Below are 21,270 nucleotides of genomic sequence, written 5' to 3'. Positions count from 1 at the left end.
TTTAAGCTCATCAAAGGGAACTAATCTATCGCCACGAAAGCTTTAAACCTAACTTATCTAATTACATTTTAATTATAAATATTTATAACGAAAACTTTACGACTGATTTATGTTTTAAAATAAAATTAATTTGAAAGCTTAGGCTAAAAGCAACATTGAAAGCGCATTAAAGCTTTTAACTCACAGAAAATTGAGTTAATATTTAAAACTTAGCTAAGCTCGATTAAGGATCCACTTTCTGCGCTTTTACTTAAATCTGCATTAACAGTTCTTTGGAAAATGACTTAAGTTAAATCGTGTGCAGTCTTGTATGAAATAGCTTTTAAAAGCTTTAAGCTAAATGCAGCTGAAACTTTAAGCAAAACTAACAAACAGCAATTATGCAGCGCACTTCACTCGCCTTAATTAGTTATGTTAAGGATAATTACATAAAGTCATAATGCGCAACGGATGATATTCAAATGAATAACTCTGGAAATGATTTATTTTTACGCAATTTAAATATTTTAATATAATTTTCAAATGCACAGCGAAAGGGCCACAAAGCGCATTTGGCTCGAGACAGCAAAATGTAATTTAACTAATTTGATTCAATGTAAATTATTAAGGTAAACAGCAACCGCAGCAACAACAACGATTAGTCAGCCAGCCACAACAGCCTTATAAGCGTGTAATTTAATTTAATGCAGCCAAAAGCAACAACAACAACTCAACAACAACATGGCGCGTGATTAAATGTGGAAAATGCTGCCCAGTTGCAACATAGCGACAAATAAAAAACAATAACAACTAAAACTACAACAAAATTTTAGCTTTTAATGCGTTGCAATCGGTAAATCGCTGAAGCATTCAGTGCTGGCAGCTCATATATAGACGTAAGGGGAGGGGTAGGGGGTAGGTGGGGGGCGTGGCAGTGGACTAAACTTATATCACACAAATTGTTGCCGCCGCTAATAAAGTTGTTGGCAACAACAAGTAAGACCCCAAAAATTGCTGCCAAAAACAAACAAAACTGAAAAATACGAAGAAGAAGCAGACAAACAATTGCACAATGAGAAAATGAAAAGAGGAAGCACAAAATGAGCAGCCCAAAAAATTAATAGGCGTCTTAGCTGTTTGGATTGTTGTTGTTGTTGATGTTGTTGCCGTCTTGGCCAACAATCGGAAGTGCAAAATTAAAAGCCAGACACAGACAAGAAAGACCCAAACTATCAACGGAACAAGAAAAAAAAAGATATCTTCGGCTCTTCGAAGTTTAAATACCCTAAAATTCAATCAAGGGACTTGGAAGTGAGGTAATAATTATGCTTTTTTTTTCAACAGATTCTTCCTATAGTAATCATATGATAAAGAAGACAATTTTTAATGATTTTACAGATATGTATGTACTTAGTAGAAAGGTGAAGCTTGTAAATGCTGGGCTTACTGAAGATGTCTTGAAAACATGAAAAGTTTTCTATAAGAAATCAGAAAACTGCTTTTATGAATCTATCTTTCGGTATATAATTCTTGTCTTGAAAATACTTTTTATATATTTAGATTTTGTATAATATAAAACAATATAAAGCTGACACAACACTTATAAATAAGCGCGGATGGTGATACTGATCAAGAATATATATACTTTAGCGATTCGTAGTTGTCTACTGCTATGCGTCGCACATTTGGTAACAAAATAATAATACCTTTCACAAGGGTATACACAGCACCAAAAACACCAACAACAACGAATGGGAAGTGTGTGCTTAGGTCTGCGTCTTGAGGAAGTCGCCTAGAAGATGTACTGCCAGCTGGTTGCTTCGTTAATCTGGCTACTGAACCCTTACAAGTTCACGAGAACTTCGGCTGGGTAAACATTAGTCAACTTCGCCCGAGCACTGAAAGTCCTTCAAAGTGCCTTTATGGTTTTAGCCAAGTTTACTAATTACAGTTATTCCGGTGGAAAAGTTGAAATGAACTAAAGATGAGTCATTAGAACTGCTTAGGGTTGGGTCTATGTAAGCTTTGTACAAGCAAATTGTAAATGGAATTCTTTGTTTCTAGAAATTCTGATATCCCGAGCTGTCTATAATAGTGTTAATAAATGTACTCTCAAGTGGCAAAAAGTTGGGGATATTGAAATTTAAATACTTAAGATTATTATATGTTATTATAATTAAGATATGTTTTACATATGTTATCAAGGTTAAGATTATTGTTTAATGATGGGCTTAAAATATTAAGTTGGTTATGATTTAGATTTTATTATGGTATTTAAATAGTAACAAAATTACTATTTAAGAAAGCTATTCCATCCCATCGATATATACGATACCTATCGGCTGTCGACGGTATCGATTTTGAATCTTATCGACTATCTATTTTTGGAGGCAGAAATTGGCCAGTCCGGAGCACTATATCATAGGAATGATCAGTGAAATATTTAATACTTGTACTAATTAATAATTAATAATATAATAAATAAAAGATAACTAGTAATAAATTAATAATAAATGAATTTAATAAATAAATAATAAATAGTTTATTTATTATTCTTATGAACCAACAACGGCCTTAAAAAATCACCACTATATAAAAAATCACGATCAATTCTTTTGTAGTTTCAATTTGTTGACCACACTCAGCATTCACTTTCTATATACATATAAGCAACATCAATATCGTACTATTTATTATATCGATTATAGATTTATTTTATCATTATAGCCGTCTGCAGAGTATCTCCGAAACGAGCAATATCAGCAACATTCTTCTGCATATACATTTGCATATACTACTTATTATATATAGTATCTTCGAATCGAGCATTCTCTACACCATCGATCTACATATAAATACTACATAATATATACAATAAAAAGTGATTCAAGAAACCATTTACACCCTTACATCTGTCTGTAGAGTATCTTCGAGTCGAGCATTATCTAGAACATCGATATACATATACATACTTCTCATCATGTAAAAGAAAACGGTTTTTCTTTATATCTGTCTGTAGAGTATCTACGAGTCGAGCATTCTCTACGACATCATTCTTGGCTGTTTTCATTTTCCATTCTCATTGCTCGACTTTTATAATGTTATATAAGCGCTGCCACTTAGCACCTTGTACACATCTAGTTAACAGCCCTGCACTTTATCATGAGCAGCGTCTAATTTATGTTGCGCTTGTAAAGCTGTAAATTGGGGTCCAGTTTTTGCATCTTGACGCGTTTTCGTCAGACTTGGCAAGTGGCTGTGTGCAATTTTGGCCGCTAATTGGCCAACACTTGCACTGCCAGCCGCAATTTATGGCCAGTTATTAGTCGACTCTCAGCTCGGGTCTGTTAAACACGTGACTATTAATCAGGCAACCAAAACGCCGACGGGTCAACACTTAACTTTACAGCTCCAAACTCTTGTCAAATTAGCCATGAGCTTAGGCAAATTTGGCTGCACAAATAATGCAAATGATTTACCTAATTATCCTTTAAGAGCTGCAGGCAACAGTGGACAATTTGTGTAACTAGTTGCAGAACTAGTTCCAATGAACTTTAAATTAAATACGCAACCGAGTCGGATATGAATTTGACAGAGAAAAATAAAAGTTATTTGAGTTTAATTTAGAGCTACAAGGAAAACTAGAAACTTAAACTAAACAAATAAAACGGGTTCGGCGTAAAGGTCACAAATTAAGGCATATTTGTTGTAATAAGGTCATAATGGCAAAAGCTAAGTTTCATGCTCGGAAGTAAATAGTTAGGAAAACTCAATATACACAGCTGAACAAAACATTTATAGGTTTTCATTCCACGAAAAGCTATTTACCCTTTTTAGATGTAATGGATATTATGAACAACAGAAAGCACACGTTAAAAGTTTCAATTTCATTTTAGGGAACGAGTTCTCAGAGTTCTCATAAAGATTTTTCTTTGCGACAAGTTTTTGGCCAAAACTGCCTTTATTACATATGCATGTACATACCCATACCTATTATATCTATTCCTATTATGCCTATACCTATTAAAACCTACCCTTAACAAAAAACTACTTAAAAAGTGTTAGAAAACCGAAAAATAAGTAAAGTTTATAGGTGAATTAGAGAAATTAAGAAACTAGAGTTGCTTATTGAAATTATTTTTACAGGACTAGCACAAAATAACCCTTTTTTTAGGTTATTTTACCCATAACCTTTAAAAATTGTGAGGGTATTTAAATGACACGACATATGTGATGATATCGAATTTTATATAAATATATATCTATCGGGCTTTTAAACGAGAACCGGAATTTGAGTTAAGAATTCACAAAAAACATTTTCAAGATTCCAACGAGAAACATTCTCCCTCCCCCTTCACCATCTCTTTCCATTTCACATAAACATAGTTTTAGATGCTTCACAAAGAGACGCATAAATAATGTGACACAGTTTCAGTTTCTTTGACGCCACCTGGCTGATTTTTATGGCCGCGACTGTTTAAAATACACATTTTAATTGTCTCGATATTGTTTTGCTCTGATTTGTTGTTAATTGCGATTGTTATTTCGGAAAACATTTTGCACGTGCGGCCAAAGCCAACAAATTTGAAATTTTAAATTTTGATTGCAAAAACCTTCAATAAAAGCGCATTAAAATGCACATAAGTAAATACGAAGCTGAATTTTAAAAAAATCCAAAAAATTAAAAATGGTTTTAAAGCAAAATTTTAAAATAATAAATATACTATATATTGGCATGCCTGTCAAATTCACGAGAGTAAAAATATTTATTTTTAATTCAAAAATTTGTTTTTCCTGCCGTTGTCTGTGTACGGCCGTAACAATTGCCGGGCTTTATTTGCAGAGTGCAACAAATTTTCCACAAACTACAAAATGTACACACACACACACATATATATATATGTATATATTTTCATCTGTTTTCAAGCGAAATAAAATGCGATAAAAAATAAAAAAATAAACGTAGCGAAATGCCTACAAAAACGGCGGCGACGTCCAGTAAACAAAACGGCGGCAACACAATGGGGCCAGCGTACAGTGGCTGCTAAAAGTGCGCGCACAGCCAAACAACCGGCAACGTCGACAGACGCTTTTCCGTTTATTGCACTTGCAGCCCCTTTTATACGCCCGCCTGCCCCCCTGGCCATGCCACTGGTCAGACAATTTGCAGTCTTGTCTGCGAGGCTGCCTGCCAAAATTGTAACCCCAGGCAATTTTTACACACCGTTTTTTACAATTTTATTTCATTTTTGTTATTTTTATTTTCCATTTTTTTATATTTATTTTTAGTTGCACATTTTCGTGCCGCACGCCATTTTCATTTCTCGCATTTTTCTCTCACTTTGCCGCAGCATTTTTCATAATTCTTGAGGCAGTTTTTGCCAAACTTGCAAAGTTTTTACAGTGAGGAAATTATATTTTGGCATCGCGTAATAATCTCTCCCTTTTACCAAAAAAAAAAGGAAAGGCCAAAAATATTTCATAGTTGCACTCTCCAGACCAGGCCGCACCCTGCCCCCAAAACTTGGCCCTGCCTCATAAATACAAAGTTGCAAGCGTAGCCGTCGAGGAATCATAAATATGTCGTCGTTGTCGTTGTCGTTGTTGCTCTTCTTCTTGCTATTGTTGTTGTTGCTGTTGTAGAGCCCAAAAGTCTATATCATGTATCTCTCCGGCAGTGTGTGCCCATACATTTTGGGCACAAAATGCTACAAAATCTATGTTATAACTCGGGCGATGGGAATACGGCTGTGGTTGGGGGGCTGGGGCGTTGGGCGACGCCGGCAAATGTAGACAAAAAGTTGTGAGAAGTTGTGTGTGGTGAGTGTGCGTGGCATGGGGCATGGGATGTCGAAGTGAATTGCCGAGCACAGTGGGGCAAACCAAATGCCTGCTTAGCCACGATAGCTTTTAAAAACTCTTTTAAGTTCAACTTGCACAGTGTGGCAAACACAATGGATAAGACGATCCCTAGCTAGTCTGTAAAGTTGCTTTCTGATTAGAAGATAGATTGAGAAATATATCAAAAAAATTAAAAGAGCTTTTACAAAAGCTCTAAGTCTAAACTGCATATTCGCCTTGCACAGTGAGGTAAATACACAGTGAGATAAATGCTTTTTGATGCAAACTGCGCAGAGAGGGAGACAAAATAAAGAAATCTTTTTTATTAAACTTAAAAGAGCGCATAGAAGCTTATGTGCCCAGAAAATTAGTAGGTTTCAATAGTTTTAGGGTAATTCTACACAGAATTGGTATCCAGCCCTTCTATGCGCTTCTCAAACAATTAGTTCAGTTGCGGAATATTTTACACAAAGTCCGTTATGCAATTCTTAAACATTTTATGCGGTTTTTTTTTAAGGATTAGAGCCAGTTTATAAACTGAACAAATTAAAAGTCACCAGAATAATTTGCTTTGCAAAGATTGTTTCTGTTCACAAAATTTTCCTAAGTTCCCTCCACCCAATGAGTGTGATTTTACACAAGGTAAAGCTCTTTTTCCAATCACCGTTGTATTTTTTTGTCTTAGGATTTCAAAGAGTGTAATTTTTGCGAAAGTTAATCAAATTAAGGCCCACTGTGCCGCCCGACGCACAATGGCACAAAAGCTGTTGTCTCTGCAACATAGAGAGCCCACTAATGGTATATCTTAATGTCTGGAGCACATTGTTGTTGCTCAACTTTAAAGCGTTTAACAAAGAGTTTGAGCAAAATTGTTAGAAAATACGCCGCAGAGATTTAAAGCTCGATAATGCGTGTGCGACAGCAACATATGAGGGCCTTGTCGAGCGCCCCCGGGGGAAGGGCAGCGCGATCTGAAGATCTCGTCAACACTTTAAAGATCGCACTTTAAAGTAATTTCTCTGGGCTGGTTCCGATGGGATTGCGAAGCGTTGAGATTATTGTGGAAGAAATCAAAGCCCAAGTCAATAATCGAATCAGGCGCATACAAATTTGTGGCACGCGGGGGCGTTCCTTAAGTTTATCACAGCATCTGCCCGACTCCCCTGACAATTGAATTGCTGATGAGCTGCGGCGTCGGCGCCTCCAAAGCGTCATTGAATTTGTAATGCAGGCCACAGGCGATACAATAATGGCTTACAAAATGCGCCTCCAAATGAGTTGAGCAGATGAAGAACTGACATTGAGACCGCGCCGCAACTGAACTATATAGTATATACCCTGTATTTCTGCTTCTACTGCACACCCCTTGCTTATGCTACAGCTCCCCAGGCGGTCGTTCAATTTGAATTTCAAAATTGACGTCATCCACAATGCGCATATGATTTACTTGTTGATTCAAAAAGGCGACCCAACCACGCCCACCTCGTCTCGGGCCACATTAGATAAGCAACTTGAGGGAATTGCAGCTGAGACTCGAAAGCCAACTGTGTGTGTGTGCAAAAATGCGACTGCTTAGAAGAAAAAAAATATATAAACTTAAAAGTGTTTTGCGTTTAACGAAGCCTTAATGCTCTTATACGAGCGGAAGCTTTAAGCTGAACTCATTTTACAGGATGAGAAACAATTAAGCTCGCTTAAAGCTCAAGGAAATTGCAAAATTAGTGCTGAAAAAAGCTGATGTAAAGCTTAAACTCTGTACAATTCATAACGGTATTGCCTAACAACAATTCAGATAGTTTTAAGTGAACGAAAACGCTTAAAGCTGTTAAAACATTAAAGCTCTCATAATTGCAGCCAAGACAGTTGAAGCTGAGCATTTTAAATGATGGGTGATGATAAAGAGCAAATAATTGTTTTAGGTGGAACTAATAAAGCACTATTAAAGCTAAGAGATCTAATCATATTAAAGCCCAGTTAAGTTAAACTTTAAGTATTGCGTGTAAAAAATATCATACTAGAAGTAACTATTTTAAGCATATAAATACAGTAGGATACATTTAGAAATTTTTAAATATGATGCTATATGAAGAGTCTTAAGCTCATCAAATCTATTTAAGTCACAGCAATAAAGCTCCCTTAAAGCTAAAAACTCTACTTGCACTTCCTGTTCTTAGCTGAGAAAAGGCTACAAGCTCGCATTTAGTTAGCGAGCTTTAAGACCACCTTATTATACTCAGTCGCAAAGGGTATCCCGATTGAAAAAAGCCTCTGTAGAAATACGACAAATATTTGCAGCTCATTTGAGAATATGGTAAAGCAGCTTTTGTAAATTTGGCGCATTTGGCGTTGACGGCGACTTTTATGGCCGACAAATGAATGCAACAAAATTTTGTGCGACGAAAATTGAAAGAGACAGCAGTGCAACACGTAATTAGCCAAACGAGCCAAAATGGCTAACAGACTGCCCGACTAACTGACTGACGGACTGACTGACAGACAGACTGGGTGCTAAACTCAAAACTGAAACCCTAGACCAAGTAGGAGGCTGGCTCGTTGAGTTCGCCTTAAACGAAAGTGTATCGTAAATCGAAAACCTTTTGCTTTTAATTGCAGAAAACGAATTTAGAATTTTTATAATTTTCAACTTGGTCGATTTAATTGGGCGTTAATGACTCTTTGCATTAAGCGTAGCCAATTAAAACCGAACCGACTCTAGAGAGGCGTTGTTGTTGCTGTTGTTTGTTAGATAAATTAACTAAGCTGAAATTTAATTGTGACCATAAAGAATGCCGAGGCTGTAGCTGGAGCTGCCGCTCAGTCTGCTGCTAAACTCATTTTAGTTAATGCCTCAAGTTCAGTTGATGTGAAAAACGAAAGTTTTTCCAGTTGCCTGGCGATTGCATGTGGCACGAATTCCGCTAGTGGCACATTACGTATACGCCTCGTGTATTTATCAGTTGCTTCGTCTTCTTCTGCTTCAGCATGTTGCAACTGTCGTCTATTCATCTGTGAATATCGTAAACTAAATAATCAGCTGGCCGCACAGTTGCGACCTTCATTGGTTCGCTCAATGTGCACAATGAACTTGGCCGCTAAATGACTTTCTTTTGTTCGATCGGTTACTCCAAAACTCGCCCTCCTCCCTCCCCAATCTTTACAGATTTGCATATTTACATAAATTTGCCTTGGGAATCATTTAATCTGCCCGTCAGTTGGTCTCAATTTAGCTGTCTCTATCTGCATCCGCGCGATCTTTGTGGATCTACCAAAGCGAAGAGCCGGAGGAGAAAATGCACAGAAAGCAGTTATTTTGTTTCAGATATATCCTATAAATGGTAGTTAAGTGGGTATATAGGCTTAAGGTACAAAATTAGATACTAGCTGAGTAGCAGATTGCTTTAGGCGAATTAAACCTTCGTAACATTGTCTTATTGGTTATACTTTTTTATAAATAGCTTAAAGCACTTGAAAGCTTTAAGTTTAAGCTATTTTGTTGGCCAAACACAAGAAAGATGACAACAAATTTGAAAGCTCTGCTAAACCAATCAAGATCCGCTTAAGTGGTATTAATTGCTTCATCTGTAAGAATAAAGCTTACTGAAAGTTTTACATACTAGCTGTACTTATGTGATAAAGCTGCTATTAAAGCTCTTTAAAGCTTTGGATCGAAATCAAGGGCAAAAAAATCCGCCGTTAATTCACTTGAAAACTTTAGCTTAGATAGATTCTAATTACTACGTTAACAACAAAGCCCTCTATACAAACACAGAGCTTTAAAAACGCATGAAAGCTTTGGTCAAGATTCGTTTCATTGTCAATTAAGCTCACTTCAGGTGAGCTAATTTTGTGGCTAAGCTATACTTAGTTATATTCTGTTTATATGTTTTATAGAAGACTCTGTTCAAACTTCAGTACTGTGTGCTTTTTTTCTGGGCCCTATTCATTGATTTACATTTCAAGGGTAATTTTCTAATAATCGTTTCTATTTAGCTGCGCACAGCTGTAAACAGTAGCTGATGTTAAGCTTCTACTGTCTGTGCTGACTGTCTCGGTAGCTCAATCAACTGGCAGCAGCAACTATTTTTGGTACGCTGCCAACAACAACAACAAAAGCAACAACAACAACAACAACGACAACAAAAGCAACAACAACTAAACGGCGCCGTCGCACGCCAAAAACGCTGAAAGTGGCGGCTGCATTTGACCCACTGACTGATATACAAAATAAAAAAAAAATAAAATAAAATGAAAATAGAAGAAAAAGTTTGCTCTTTGCAGTTGGCTGCTTGCCGCTTGACGAGTATCCAGTTTTGCATTGTTGCAGTTGCAACTTGCAGCTTGCAGTCGCGCGATTGCAAATGCAATTAACTTGTTTAACATTTCGGGCGCCAGTTGATCTCCGGCGCTGGCACTTGGCCCGCTCCCCCGCAGCGTTCGGGAAAACTAACTCAATTCCAAAGCGTTTTCAACTTTTCACTTAGAAGAGCTCGCGCTGTCGCTGGTTCTTTAAATGTCACACAACAAAAACAACAACAACACAGCAACAAATATTCCACAAAAATATTTCATTTGAAGTTGTCAAGCTTTGAGCCATAGAAAAATGTCTGCCACATCAATTCAGATACATATTTGCATATAGCACTGACAAGTCAAACAACAGTTGACAACAAATAGAAGCAAGAAAAGTGCGCACGTTGGAGTGTGCTCGAATAGGAGATACCCTGTAGAGACAACTGACATCTTGTGTCTTAAAAGTCGGTAAAAAACTTTGAATTCTAAAATCAAATTTGTTTTAAATATAGCAAACAGATACAAACAATGAGTGTGCACGATGGGTTGTGCTCGAATACGAGATACCTTGTAAATCGAACTGAAAGCTTAATTTTAAAAAGTTTGTTAGTAGCCTTCAGTTCGAGAATAAAATATTTTTGAAATATAGAAAACGAATAAATGTCAAGAGAATACACATGTTAGTTAAAATCAACGTTCTTTTTAAAATGAGCAAATAAGTAACTGGCATTTATAAAACATTTCATCGCTTTTTTTTTAATTTTAATTTTTAATTATACCCCTAAATATTGCGATTTGCAGTTCTAATTTGTTCTTTTTGACATGTTGCAAGCAGATATAAATGCATATTGAAGCTAAAAAAATTATCGATAACACTAATGATAACAGACTATCGGTGCCTTGCCCTCTATAATCGATTGTTGTTACGTTCAAGTTGAACTAACTAAAGCCTATTATAAATTTATGTATTGTCAAAAACTCTAGCTTTGAATTGTAAAATGTATCTTAAATTTTCGAAATAAAAACTCCAATAATATTTATAATATTACGAATACTATGAAATTGTTTTCCCTGCCTGGCTGATTGACTGACTGACTGAATCAGCGTACAGCTGCGATGTTAGTGCAAATTGGAAAATTTTATTAGCAACTGTGGAATAAATTGTGCCGAACGGTTGAAGGAAACTTGTTTCTTTATCAACCGATCGAGTTCAAATAAATAGAATAATAGAAAGAACATATGGAATAGAAAATAAAATAGTAATATTAGGTTTAAATGTTGGTAGGACGCTCTCAAGGTGTCCTTTCATCGACTTCGGAACAGCACAGAGCTATTTAAATCTTCATAGATCAGCGAAAGAAGTGACCGTTTATCTGGAGATGCATCTAGATATTTATTATTAGACTCGTCAACTGCTAGCTACAAGGCATTAATATCAAGCATTTTTATATACCCTATTTATTGCCCATTTTCTTTGGCTACAGGGTATTGACAACGACAACAGTGTCATTCACCGCAAAATGTAAAAGTTTTACAAGTGATTTTAACTTTTACAACTGTGCAACCCGCCAGATACTGTCGGGACTGAGGGGCACTGATAGACTCTCTCTTCCTCTCTCTCTGTGCTAGCTCAGTCTACAATTTCCAATTAATAATTCATAAACATTTGCTCGGTGTTCTCAACTCTTCTTCGTCTTCTTCTTGTACTTCTTCATAAACTTCTGACTCTGTTGCTTTGGTGTGTCAAAAAACAAATGCTTTTCCACCCACACACACCCATTGTATCTGTGTGCCCCCGCTGTTGTGGTTGTGCCTTGGCCCTTGACAGAATTGCCAACACTTGTTGTTCAAAGTGTTTTTCTTGGCAATTTGTCTGCTGCATAAGAGGAACACTACAAAAACAAAAACAAATTTATTTATGCTGCCTGCTTGTAATTGGGTTACCAGTGGAGCCGCAGCAGCTGATGTCTGGCATGCACAACAGATACAAAGATACACAGATACACAGATACACAGCTACAAAGATACGAAGATACATAGATGCAGATACAAAGTTACAGTTGCAGCAGCAGCAGCGCGCGTTGCATTTGCAGATGCTAAGTGAAGTGAGTTTCAACTTGTTTTTTTTTTTTTTTGCTTTTCTTGAATAGCGCTTGAATAGCAAATGAGTGCACTACTCATACTCATATTTGTCTGAGTAATGAATGGATTTTTTTTAACATCCAGCTTAATTTTTTATGTGCATTTTTTATGGGCTTTTCCTTGATTTTTACGACGCTGTTGGCTTTAAAAACACGCTATGCAGCAACGTTTTGTAGGCTTACTAAGTAATAACCGAATGATCTGCTCTATAAATCACAGATGAGCCGAAGTTCTAATGCCAACTACCTTGTTTCAAATTTAATCTCTCGCATGCCATTGCCTCAGCTATTTCTTGGGGACACAAGTTTCAATACCCAAAGTTCTATTCGATCCAATCATCCATTAGTTTAGTCCAATGCTCAGCACAAATTTCAATTTTCCTAATTGCCAAACGCATAACACGTATACACAGAGTGGACTGTGACGAAAACTCTACCCAAGCTATGCTTACTTAATAAGCACAGCAGAAATGGCTAAGTCGAAGTTGCCACGCTAGAAAATACCTTGTAAACAGCTGCAGGACTTCAAGCAATGGCAGTTGGTTTACTAACGATAATTATGTGCCCAAAAGTAAAGATATCGATATTGCCAATTATAAAAGGTGCACTCGCAAGTTACGATATCCGCTAAGGTCGAATATCGTAACTGTCGAATGGGCCATTATAATAGGTAATATTTATTTTTTAAATTAAATAATTAAAATAATACTTTAAATATGCATTCAATAACATGGCATCAATATCTTCGAGTATGCTATTAATTGTTATGCAGACAATTGATTACTCAATAAATTGAAATTTCTCTCAGTGGATCTTATATAATATATCAAATAACTATTTATTTTAATCAAATATTATTATTATTCGGCGCATTTGTAGCTTTTGTTTTTCCTGATAAGATAACATTTTAAGATTCCTTAAAAAAGTTTTGTTATTGGTAACAGATTACTATGAATATTTAAAAATGCCCGCTCGACAGTTAATAATTTCGATAAGAGCAATTGTACCTATAGACTGTTACGAGATTCGATTGCATATATTAGCGATATAGGTAAATTTTTAAATATTTCGCAAAGTAATAATATAATAATATGATTCACCTCTAAAGACAACACGTTGAGAGTGCTTAAAAAGTTTTGTCTTTGTTAAGAGATAACTCTTAAATCTTCTTATGTATATGACATCATATTCTAGTGTTAACTCATAAGAAGTATTTCTAATATTGGTTTTCCTTTTGTTTTTGGGAAGCAAGCGAGTTTTATGCTTAATAATAAATTATGCGGCTTCTGATGCCGATTAAGTCAAAAATATAAATAAATAGGTTAAAAAAGTGCATAAATAATAAATATGCTTATGGAAACGTGTTCCTCATTTCATGCTTTAAATATTAGCTTAACTTTATTATACCCATTCTTATGGGTAAGGGGTATTATGAAGCTCATGCATAACTCATAAGTAGGCACCTTCACTCTTTGCCCATTTCGAGCACACATTTATTGGCCTCATTTGACAGGCAGAGAGTGAGAGAGAGAGGGAGGAGGGATGTGCCTTTACATTTTTTTCTTTGCATAATTGTGCGACTTACAACAAACAAGAGAAAACAATAAACAAAGAGGAAGTTTTGTGTGTCGAAGAAAACAAAAGTTACATTAGTTTGTGTCAAACGAAATCTAAGCCAAACAGAATGGACCATTAACAATGGGGCTATATACACCTGACTCCCCCCCCCCCCCCCCCCCGTCTCTTCAAAGCTGTGACCAATGGAAAATGAATGGCCGCAGCATAAATTAGCGTCAAGCTGCGAAATTGACTTTCGACACAGTTCGCAGAGCAAATGGGAAACGGGTCGATATAGTAGTTGGGAATGGGGCACACCGTGTCTTGGCACCTTTTGTTTTTTTTTTTTTTTTGGGTGACGCCTGCGTAAGGATTGGCCCGCACTCGCCGCCCCACATCCCCCACCCACAGGTTCCAATTAGGCGCTTTTCTAATTGTGCCTGTGTGTGCAACAGGCACAGCAGACGCTGCCTGGACCCGGTTCACTGGCATGGAAAATGACAAGGCAGCAGCTGCTTAGTTGCCCCTGCCACAGCCCCAGCCCCTCGTCCCAAGCCTATTCCCCGCGCCCTGGGGGCACTTTTGCCTGAGGCGTTGCTCTTTCATTTGTTGCTCGTTGCTTTTTTATTGATTTTTCTTGGCGTGACTTTAATTTAATTGTTGTCAGCATCTTTGAACTTCGTATGCCACCCCCCGCCCCACTCTCTTCTCACACTCCTACCCCATTCCCCCCACATTTGTGTCAGCTAATAAATTCAAAACATTTTTGGAGCGATTATGTGGCTTAACAATCGTAATGCCCATTGAACTTGTGCCGCAGCGATTACAAAACTCGTTTCCTGTATTCATATCTATTTTTGTTTATTGATTGAATATCGCGAATATCTTTATTCGTTATTCGTTATTCATGAATCGTTGGCCGTATTCAGGTTTCTTGAACTTGGCTCTTTCAATATCCATTTGCCAACTCTTGGCCCAAAACGCAAGTAAGCCTTGTTATTGTTGTGTGTCTCTTGAAAGCTGACAGGCACGGCACTCTTGAAGTGCCGTTACCTTGTTGGAGCAGCCCCTCCGGGGGCTTGTTTCTTAACTGTGTCGCCCTTTGATTGTTCATAGCAAATAACTCGACAATTATTTATCAAGATTTCTGCGTAATGCAATAATTTTAGCTTTGCTATTGTGAGCTTAAGTTAAAGCACCCTGTAATTCACAAGCAAGCGGGTTTATTTGACTTATAAGTTATTCAAAATGAGTTCAAATACTTGTTAATTCATTTTTGGCCATGTATTTAAGATCGGTTTGTGATCCAAAACTATCTTAGAAGCTTGCCATCTTTTGGGTTTCCTTTCTTGTTATGGAATTATTTTTAAACTAAATTAAAGATTAACTAATTTAAAAACTATTTCGAAATTATTTTATACATTTTATGTTGCAAACATGCCTGCGCACTTCTTTAGTTCAGAACAAGCAGAAAACATAGCTGGTATTTTCCTGGGTATTAAATTGTCTGCTATCACTAAGCATACAATATATTTATGTATATATTTATATATTATATGCTTAATTTATATATAAGTATATACATATATAATGTGCGTATATCTAGTTTAACGATTTGTAGTACTATGAACATCTGATTTTGCTCGGAACAGTCAGTTCTAATGATATTTTATTCTGTATTTATCGATTTGAAAAACTTTTATTTTTTCTTTGAAATGTGAAGCTTATTAAGTATTTTTTTTTTATAAGGTTTGCATATTTATAAAGAAATTATATACAAAGCATCTTGGAGGTTGGTAATTCGAAGTGCGAAATGCACAGAAAATGGATATATAAAAAAGTTACTCAAAAGAAAGATTTTGCCAAAAGTTTGATTTGGGATCTCAATTGCATTTAACTACGAAATGTCCAGAAATGAAAGTGTCTTTCTCTTCCAATTAGCTCCTGGTTTTGATACAGAGTATCCACTAGCCTAACCAAATATGTTCTATTCTTATCGATTTTCTGTATGGGCCAGCCCCGCAGGCCGAAGACAGTTGTGGCAATTGCTCAAGAATCACGTACGCGGACATGCCCCAACGCCCACAAAGTGCCTACAGTCGCGACTGCGACTCCGACTCCAGCTCCTCGCAGCTCCTCTGAGCTGCTCGTGCTGTGGCATAAATAAGCCGAGGCAAGTTTTAGCCATGGCTGAGACGAGCTGGTGAGCCAGTCGAGCGGCCCTGTCAGGTGCAAAACTGTTGCCACGAATGTCACGTGCACTCGGGGAGAGTCTTTCATCAGTTGTCCGGCTGTGTGGCATAGTTTGCCACTTCTTCATTTGGCTCGGTGTCTCGGTTCATCAACATGAACTAGTTCATTCAAATTGCAATTTGCCGCGATATCCAATTGGCTCATCCACAAAGTTGGCTACCTAATCATTAAGCCATTAAATTTCAACCAAACTTGTCAGACAATTATGCACCAGCTATTTTCAACCGGATTGCCCCACTCGCACCATTCGCACCACTTGCACCACTTGCACCACTCGCCGTGGTCAACAACAAAAGCTCCGGCCAAATGAGCCACCCACAAAGTGTGGCCCATAGTTATGTTGCGTGTCGAGATGGTTTAAGCTCAGCGCATGCCAAATTATTTCCCAACAGAAGCAAATAATCACAAATACCTGAAATAGCCGGGCTAGTCGAGTATGCTCGACTGGAATATACCCTGGAGCGGTATTTGTAGCTCTCTGATTAAAACTTTATACCAGACTAATTAAGCGAATACACAAGAAAATACCCTGTTTCGTTATATATATAACAAATATCTAACAAATGTCTTTATATATAACAAATATTTATTAAAATTGGAAAGATCCAATGTGCTCACTGGGCTATATCTATATATATGGATATATTCTATATATTGATTTTCAATCATATTTAATACAAAGACGTCAATTGTAAATATAGGTGAAAGGCAAGGAATCATGCATTTATATACGTCTATACTATACTTTAACTTTATGCTGACTGTTCTTAAAGATTTTTAGCGTTGGAAAAAAAAAACAAATTCTAAATTCTAAATGGACATCATCTTTATAGCTTTATACATAAAAAGCTATCTTCTGTCAATCTTGATATTAATCGAAAGCATTTTTTAAATTTTTTCTCCGACAGACAGACAGAGTTGATTAGTTTGATTTAGCTCTAAAAAATTTAAATTTTTCATTTTTTACTCGAATAAATTGTTATTAATTAATAGAAAGGTTAAAAATTAAATAAATAAATTTGTTTTATCTGTTTTTAACCGATCTAAACAACCGAAAACCTAATTAGGGCTAGAATCTTGCCATCTTATAAGTATTTGAAACGTCTGGCAACTCTTTGCAATTAACTTTCTGACCTGATTTAAAATATATAGGAAACCATTTATTTCCAGGCAGTTATTTATTTTGCAAATATAGTTCATATGCCCGCCTTGTCACATATCACAAATACAGGGTACCATGAGCAGCACAAAGAAGCAAGCACAAGACGCAGACACACACACTCAGACGCACACACGCACACATTAAATAGTGATAAATGATCTGGCCTGGTCGGCTGTTTGTTGTTGTTGCTGCTGCTGCTGCTGTTGGCCAGTTATTTGGCTCGAGTTTTGCATATAAATTAGCCAGAAAATGCCATTGAAATTGAGGAATACGCACATCTGGGCAAATTCTACAAGCGTTGCCATCTCGCTCGTCGACTGACCGACTGTCGACTGTCCAACTGATTCCGTAAACTGGGCTAACTGTCTGCCAACATTTTGAGGTCGACTAACTGCCGGCAAACGAAATGGAGATCGAGTTCTTGCTGCGGTCCGGCATATTGGGAACAGAGCCAGTTATATATACATATATAGTTACATATACATATATATATATATATAGAGGGGGAGGGGGCAGCACATCTCTGGGTCACATAAATCAAAATTGTTGTCGGGGCTAATGCGAGGCATGGAAAAGCCAGCGAGCAGAAGACAGTCTAAGCCCAGCCAAGTAATTAAGTAAAAATAGCCCCAAAAAAAAGAGTTGGAAACAAGAGCGCGGGGGGAGCTGGTGCAAAGGGGAAACGGAAGTGTTTATGTTTTAAAAATTATGCCTAAAGGCGCAGCGCTTTGTGTATGCGTTCGTGTGTGTGTGTGTGTGTGTGCGGATGTGTGTGGGCGGCAGCTAAATAAACTAAACAAAACGAAAAGAAAAGAAATGAAAATCCCTTCTGACTGTCAAGTTCATTTGGGGCGGCAGAGGGACATAAGCAGAGCCCCAAGCTCTTTAAAGAAGAAGAAAAACAGCAACGACAACGACAACAACAACTGCAAAAACAAAAGAAATGAAAATTATTTTTTCTTTGTGCGACTTGGTATAATAATTATTTACAAACGCGCCCACGCCACGCCCACAGGCAAGAGGCAGAGCAGGAGCTGAGCGGGCGCCGCAGCCAGCATTGTTCATGTTTTCGATTGTGGGAGAGGGGGTTGGGGCAGCGGAAGACGTTGATATGCACAATGTATGTATGTATGCATATATCTCTTTCACACACACACACACGCACACACACACGGTCTTTAGTTAGGTATCAATTACAAGTCTCTAATGCGAATATAACAAGCAAGGAATTACAAATAACAAAAAGGCGAAAAAGATAAAACAAAAAAAAAATAAAAGAAAAAAACTTGTCTTAGGCATGACGAAGTTTAAATACCCTTGCTGGCATATTACTGAAAAGAGTTTTAATAAAAAAAACTGTATGTCCGACTGTTTGTTTCAAATCTAACAATCGCTAAACAGAAAAAAAGTATACTCTATTGGATCTACTTCTATGCCTCACACAATTCATGACAAATTGCTAATACCCTCGAATAGGGTATACAAATTTGAGACACACATAACCAGCAGAAGGAAAACAAAGAAAGTTCACATACGAAGAGGGAGGGGTGGGGTTTATAGAAAGAGTTGCTCAGCTAAAGGGCACAAGATAGCCGCACAAATGAAGCGCAGTGCAATTCATGACAATTTGCGGCAGGTGCATGTGAAGGGTGAGCCGTAAACAAGTTGAATGGCAAGAAGTGCGGAGATGAGAGAATGCCAAGGAGGGGGAGTGGCGGGGGAGTGGAAACAAATTCAAGTTGAAACTTGTCTAAAAGGAGGAACTGATGCAAGCACCACGAATGGACAATAATAAATGGATTACATTGGGCAGCTCAGAGTCATAAAGAGCTTTAAAAAGCTTTAACAAAAAAAAAAAGGAGAAGGAATTTTTGGATTTTCAGGGAATGGTTTTCACAATGTTGAGACAGTGTGTGGCAATAGCAGTTGCTGATTTATTGGAGGAGCTTTCAAGGGAAATCGAAAATTGAGTTTGTGTGCGAGTAAGAGCTTAAGCTATATTGCATAGGTGCAAAAGTCCAAAGGAAATAAAAACCATGATGCTGCGAATGATTCAGAAAATGCCAGATAAATCGAATATCATGAAATTATTAAGGGAACTGCTATACTACTACTATAAAATGAAAGATACTGTATCGGTGTATCCTTTTTTTAGAAGCTACACATCAAATATTGTAACTCTAGCTATTAAAGACTTAGAGATTTGCTGACGAAATAGGATTTCTTTATCGGTTTTTTATCGATTGCTTGGCAACTGGCAAGTTATAAATATAAATAAAATAAAATCCGAAACTCATTAACACAAGAAAAAAACATATATCAAAACTAGCTATATATAGTTTTTAAACTATTATATATTAGCCCAAAGTACGTATATTTTAAAGGATCTTTAAAAACTTTGTTTTAACATTCCTTCAGCTATGAAAATGTACTAATATCATATTGTTAAGATTGATAAGCCTTGAAGCCATAACACTTGATGTGAGAGATATTATATTAATTGGAAAACAATACATCAATATGATGTATGTAGATGATGTATGTAGGATGATGAGGAAGATATTGTGGATATCGTGAACAGAGCACAATTAACGATCCCATCATCAGAAAGAAAGATCTTTGATCTTAAGAGATCGAAGTCTAAATAGAAGTATATAGTAAAAATAAACTCAAGTTCAAGGTATATGATAATAAAACTCATTTCATAAAAAAAAAAAAACATATCTCAATAAAATTATAGTTAAATGTTATTAAGTCATTTAGTTGCTGATTTTATATTTCCATAAAGCAATCCACATGCAACAATAAGTGCGAGAGTTGCACAATAAATCAAAGCTAAGAATTTTAACACGTAATTCTGCAGACTCGTTTTTACAATTCCAGATATTTCGTGAAAGAATTCAGTTAATGCAGATGGAAAAAGCACATCACATCTGGAAGCTGCTCTTACAGAGTGGATCACAGTTCATTAGCGGTTCGCTCTGCAGTGGCAAACAATGGTTGCACGTGTTGCATTGTTGCAAAGCCAACAAATTGGCAGCAACAAACTTTGGCAAATCATTGACACAACTGAATTGCGGTGAAATTTTGCTGAAGTTGGGAAAGGGAATTGGATGGGAGGCAGCAGCAGTTGCAAGTGGCAAGCGGCAAGCGGCAAGCGGCGGCTGCAACAGTCGGTGGCAGCTTGGGATGCAATGCACTCATTATGATGACGACGATGGCCACAAAAACCAAAGGAATGCGACAAAATGCAGCAAGAGAAATGACGAGAAAGAGACAGAGAGATAGAGAGAAAGAGAGAGGGAGATGGGGAAAGCGCATTTTGGGGGCATCCCATCAAAAAGGCATCCATCATGCAATTTGTCAGGGGCGCCACATTGCGTCAATCTTGGCCAAGTTAGCGGCAATGCAATGCCCTTTTAATGGCCCCCACAAGCTGTTAGGGTGTGTGTATGTGTGTGTAATGATTGTTTACACCTACCCGGCTGGTGAGGATCCCTGGCTGAAGCTCTTGCCAGCTGCCACCGCAGCGGCTGCCGCTGTGTGAATGTGACGCTGCGGCGGCGTTGGCTGATGATGCGGCGACGAGGTGGCCGAAACGGTGGGTGTGCTCTTCGACGAAGAGGAGCTGCCCCCGCCACCGCCCCCGCACCCACCAGCGCCACCAGCAGCAGTGGCCACTTTGCGCTTGGGCGACAGCTCCTGGGCTGAATTCTCGCAGACGTTGTCCGTGCTGACGACCTGCTCCAGCATGTGTATTTTCAGCATGTTGTTGTTGTTCTTCTTCTTGCTGATATTTGGGTGCTTATTTTGATTGATGTTGATTGACTGCTTGACGTTGCGTTGATTGGTTTTGTTTGATTTGTTTTGTTTTGCTTTGCTTTTGATTTGTTTGGTTTTTATTTTTATTTTTTTTTGGTTTTGTATTTTTGGTTTCAAATATTTGGATGCGTTTTATTGCGGTTGCTTTGGGTCTACGCTACTTTCCTTAAATATTTTTTAATATCTTTGCTTCTCACTTTCAGAGTCATTTACGGCGTGTGCTAA

At 37.3% G+C, this 21,270-nt stretch overlaps 1 protein-coding gene across 3 annotated transcripts in view; it reads right to left on the bottom strand.

Moving 5' to 3' along the window:
• RapGAP1 (Rap GTPase activating protein 1) overlaps positions 1–21,270 on the bottom strand; it is a 114,851-nt gene that overhangs the window by 80,545 nt on the left and 13,036 nt on the right. The window contains exon 2 of one of the 3 annotated variants that reach the window (XM_064681345.1): positions 20,705–21,266. The exons of the other annotated variants lie outside the window; for them this stretch is intronic. Coding sequence (XP_064537415.1) covers positions 20,705–20,991 — 287 coding nt within the window. The 5' untranslated portion in view covers positions 20,992–21,266. The remainder of the gene's footprint in view (positions 1–20,704; positions 21,267–21,270) is intronic. 3 annotated transcript variants of the gene reach the window in all.

This window comes from Drosophila montana, unplaced genomic scaffold (assembly GCF_035044405.1).
Source record: "Drosophila montana isolate Dmon_TW-CO22-7 unplaced genomic scaffold, ASM3504440v1 contig_2256_1, whole genome shotgun sequence".
Taxonomy (NCBI): Eukaryota; Metazoa; Arthropoda; class Insecta; order Diptera; family Drosophilidae; genus Drosophila; species Drosophila montana.
Note: the sequence above shows the minus strand (reverse complement) of the source record. Positions and strands in the feature narration are given on the sequence as shown.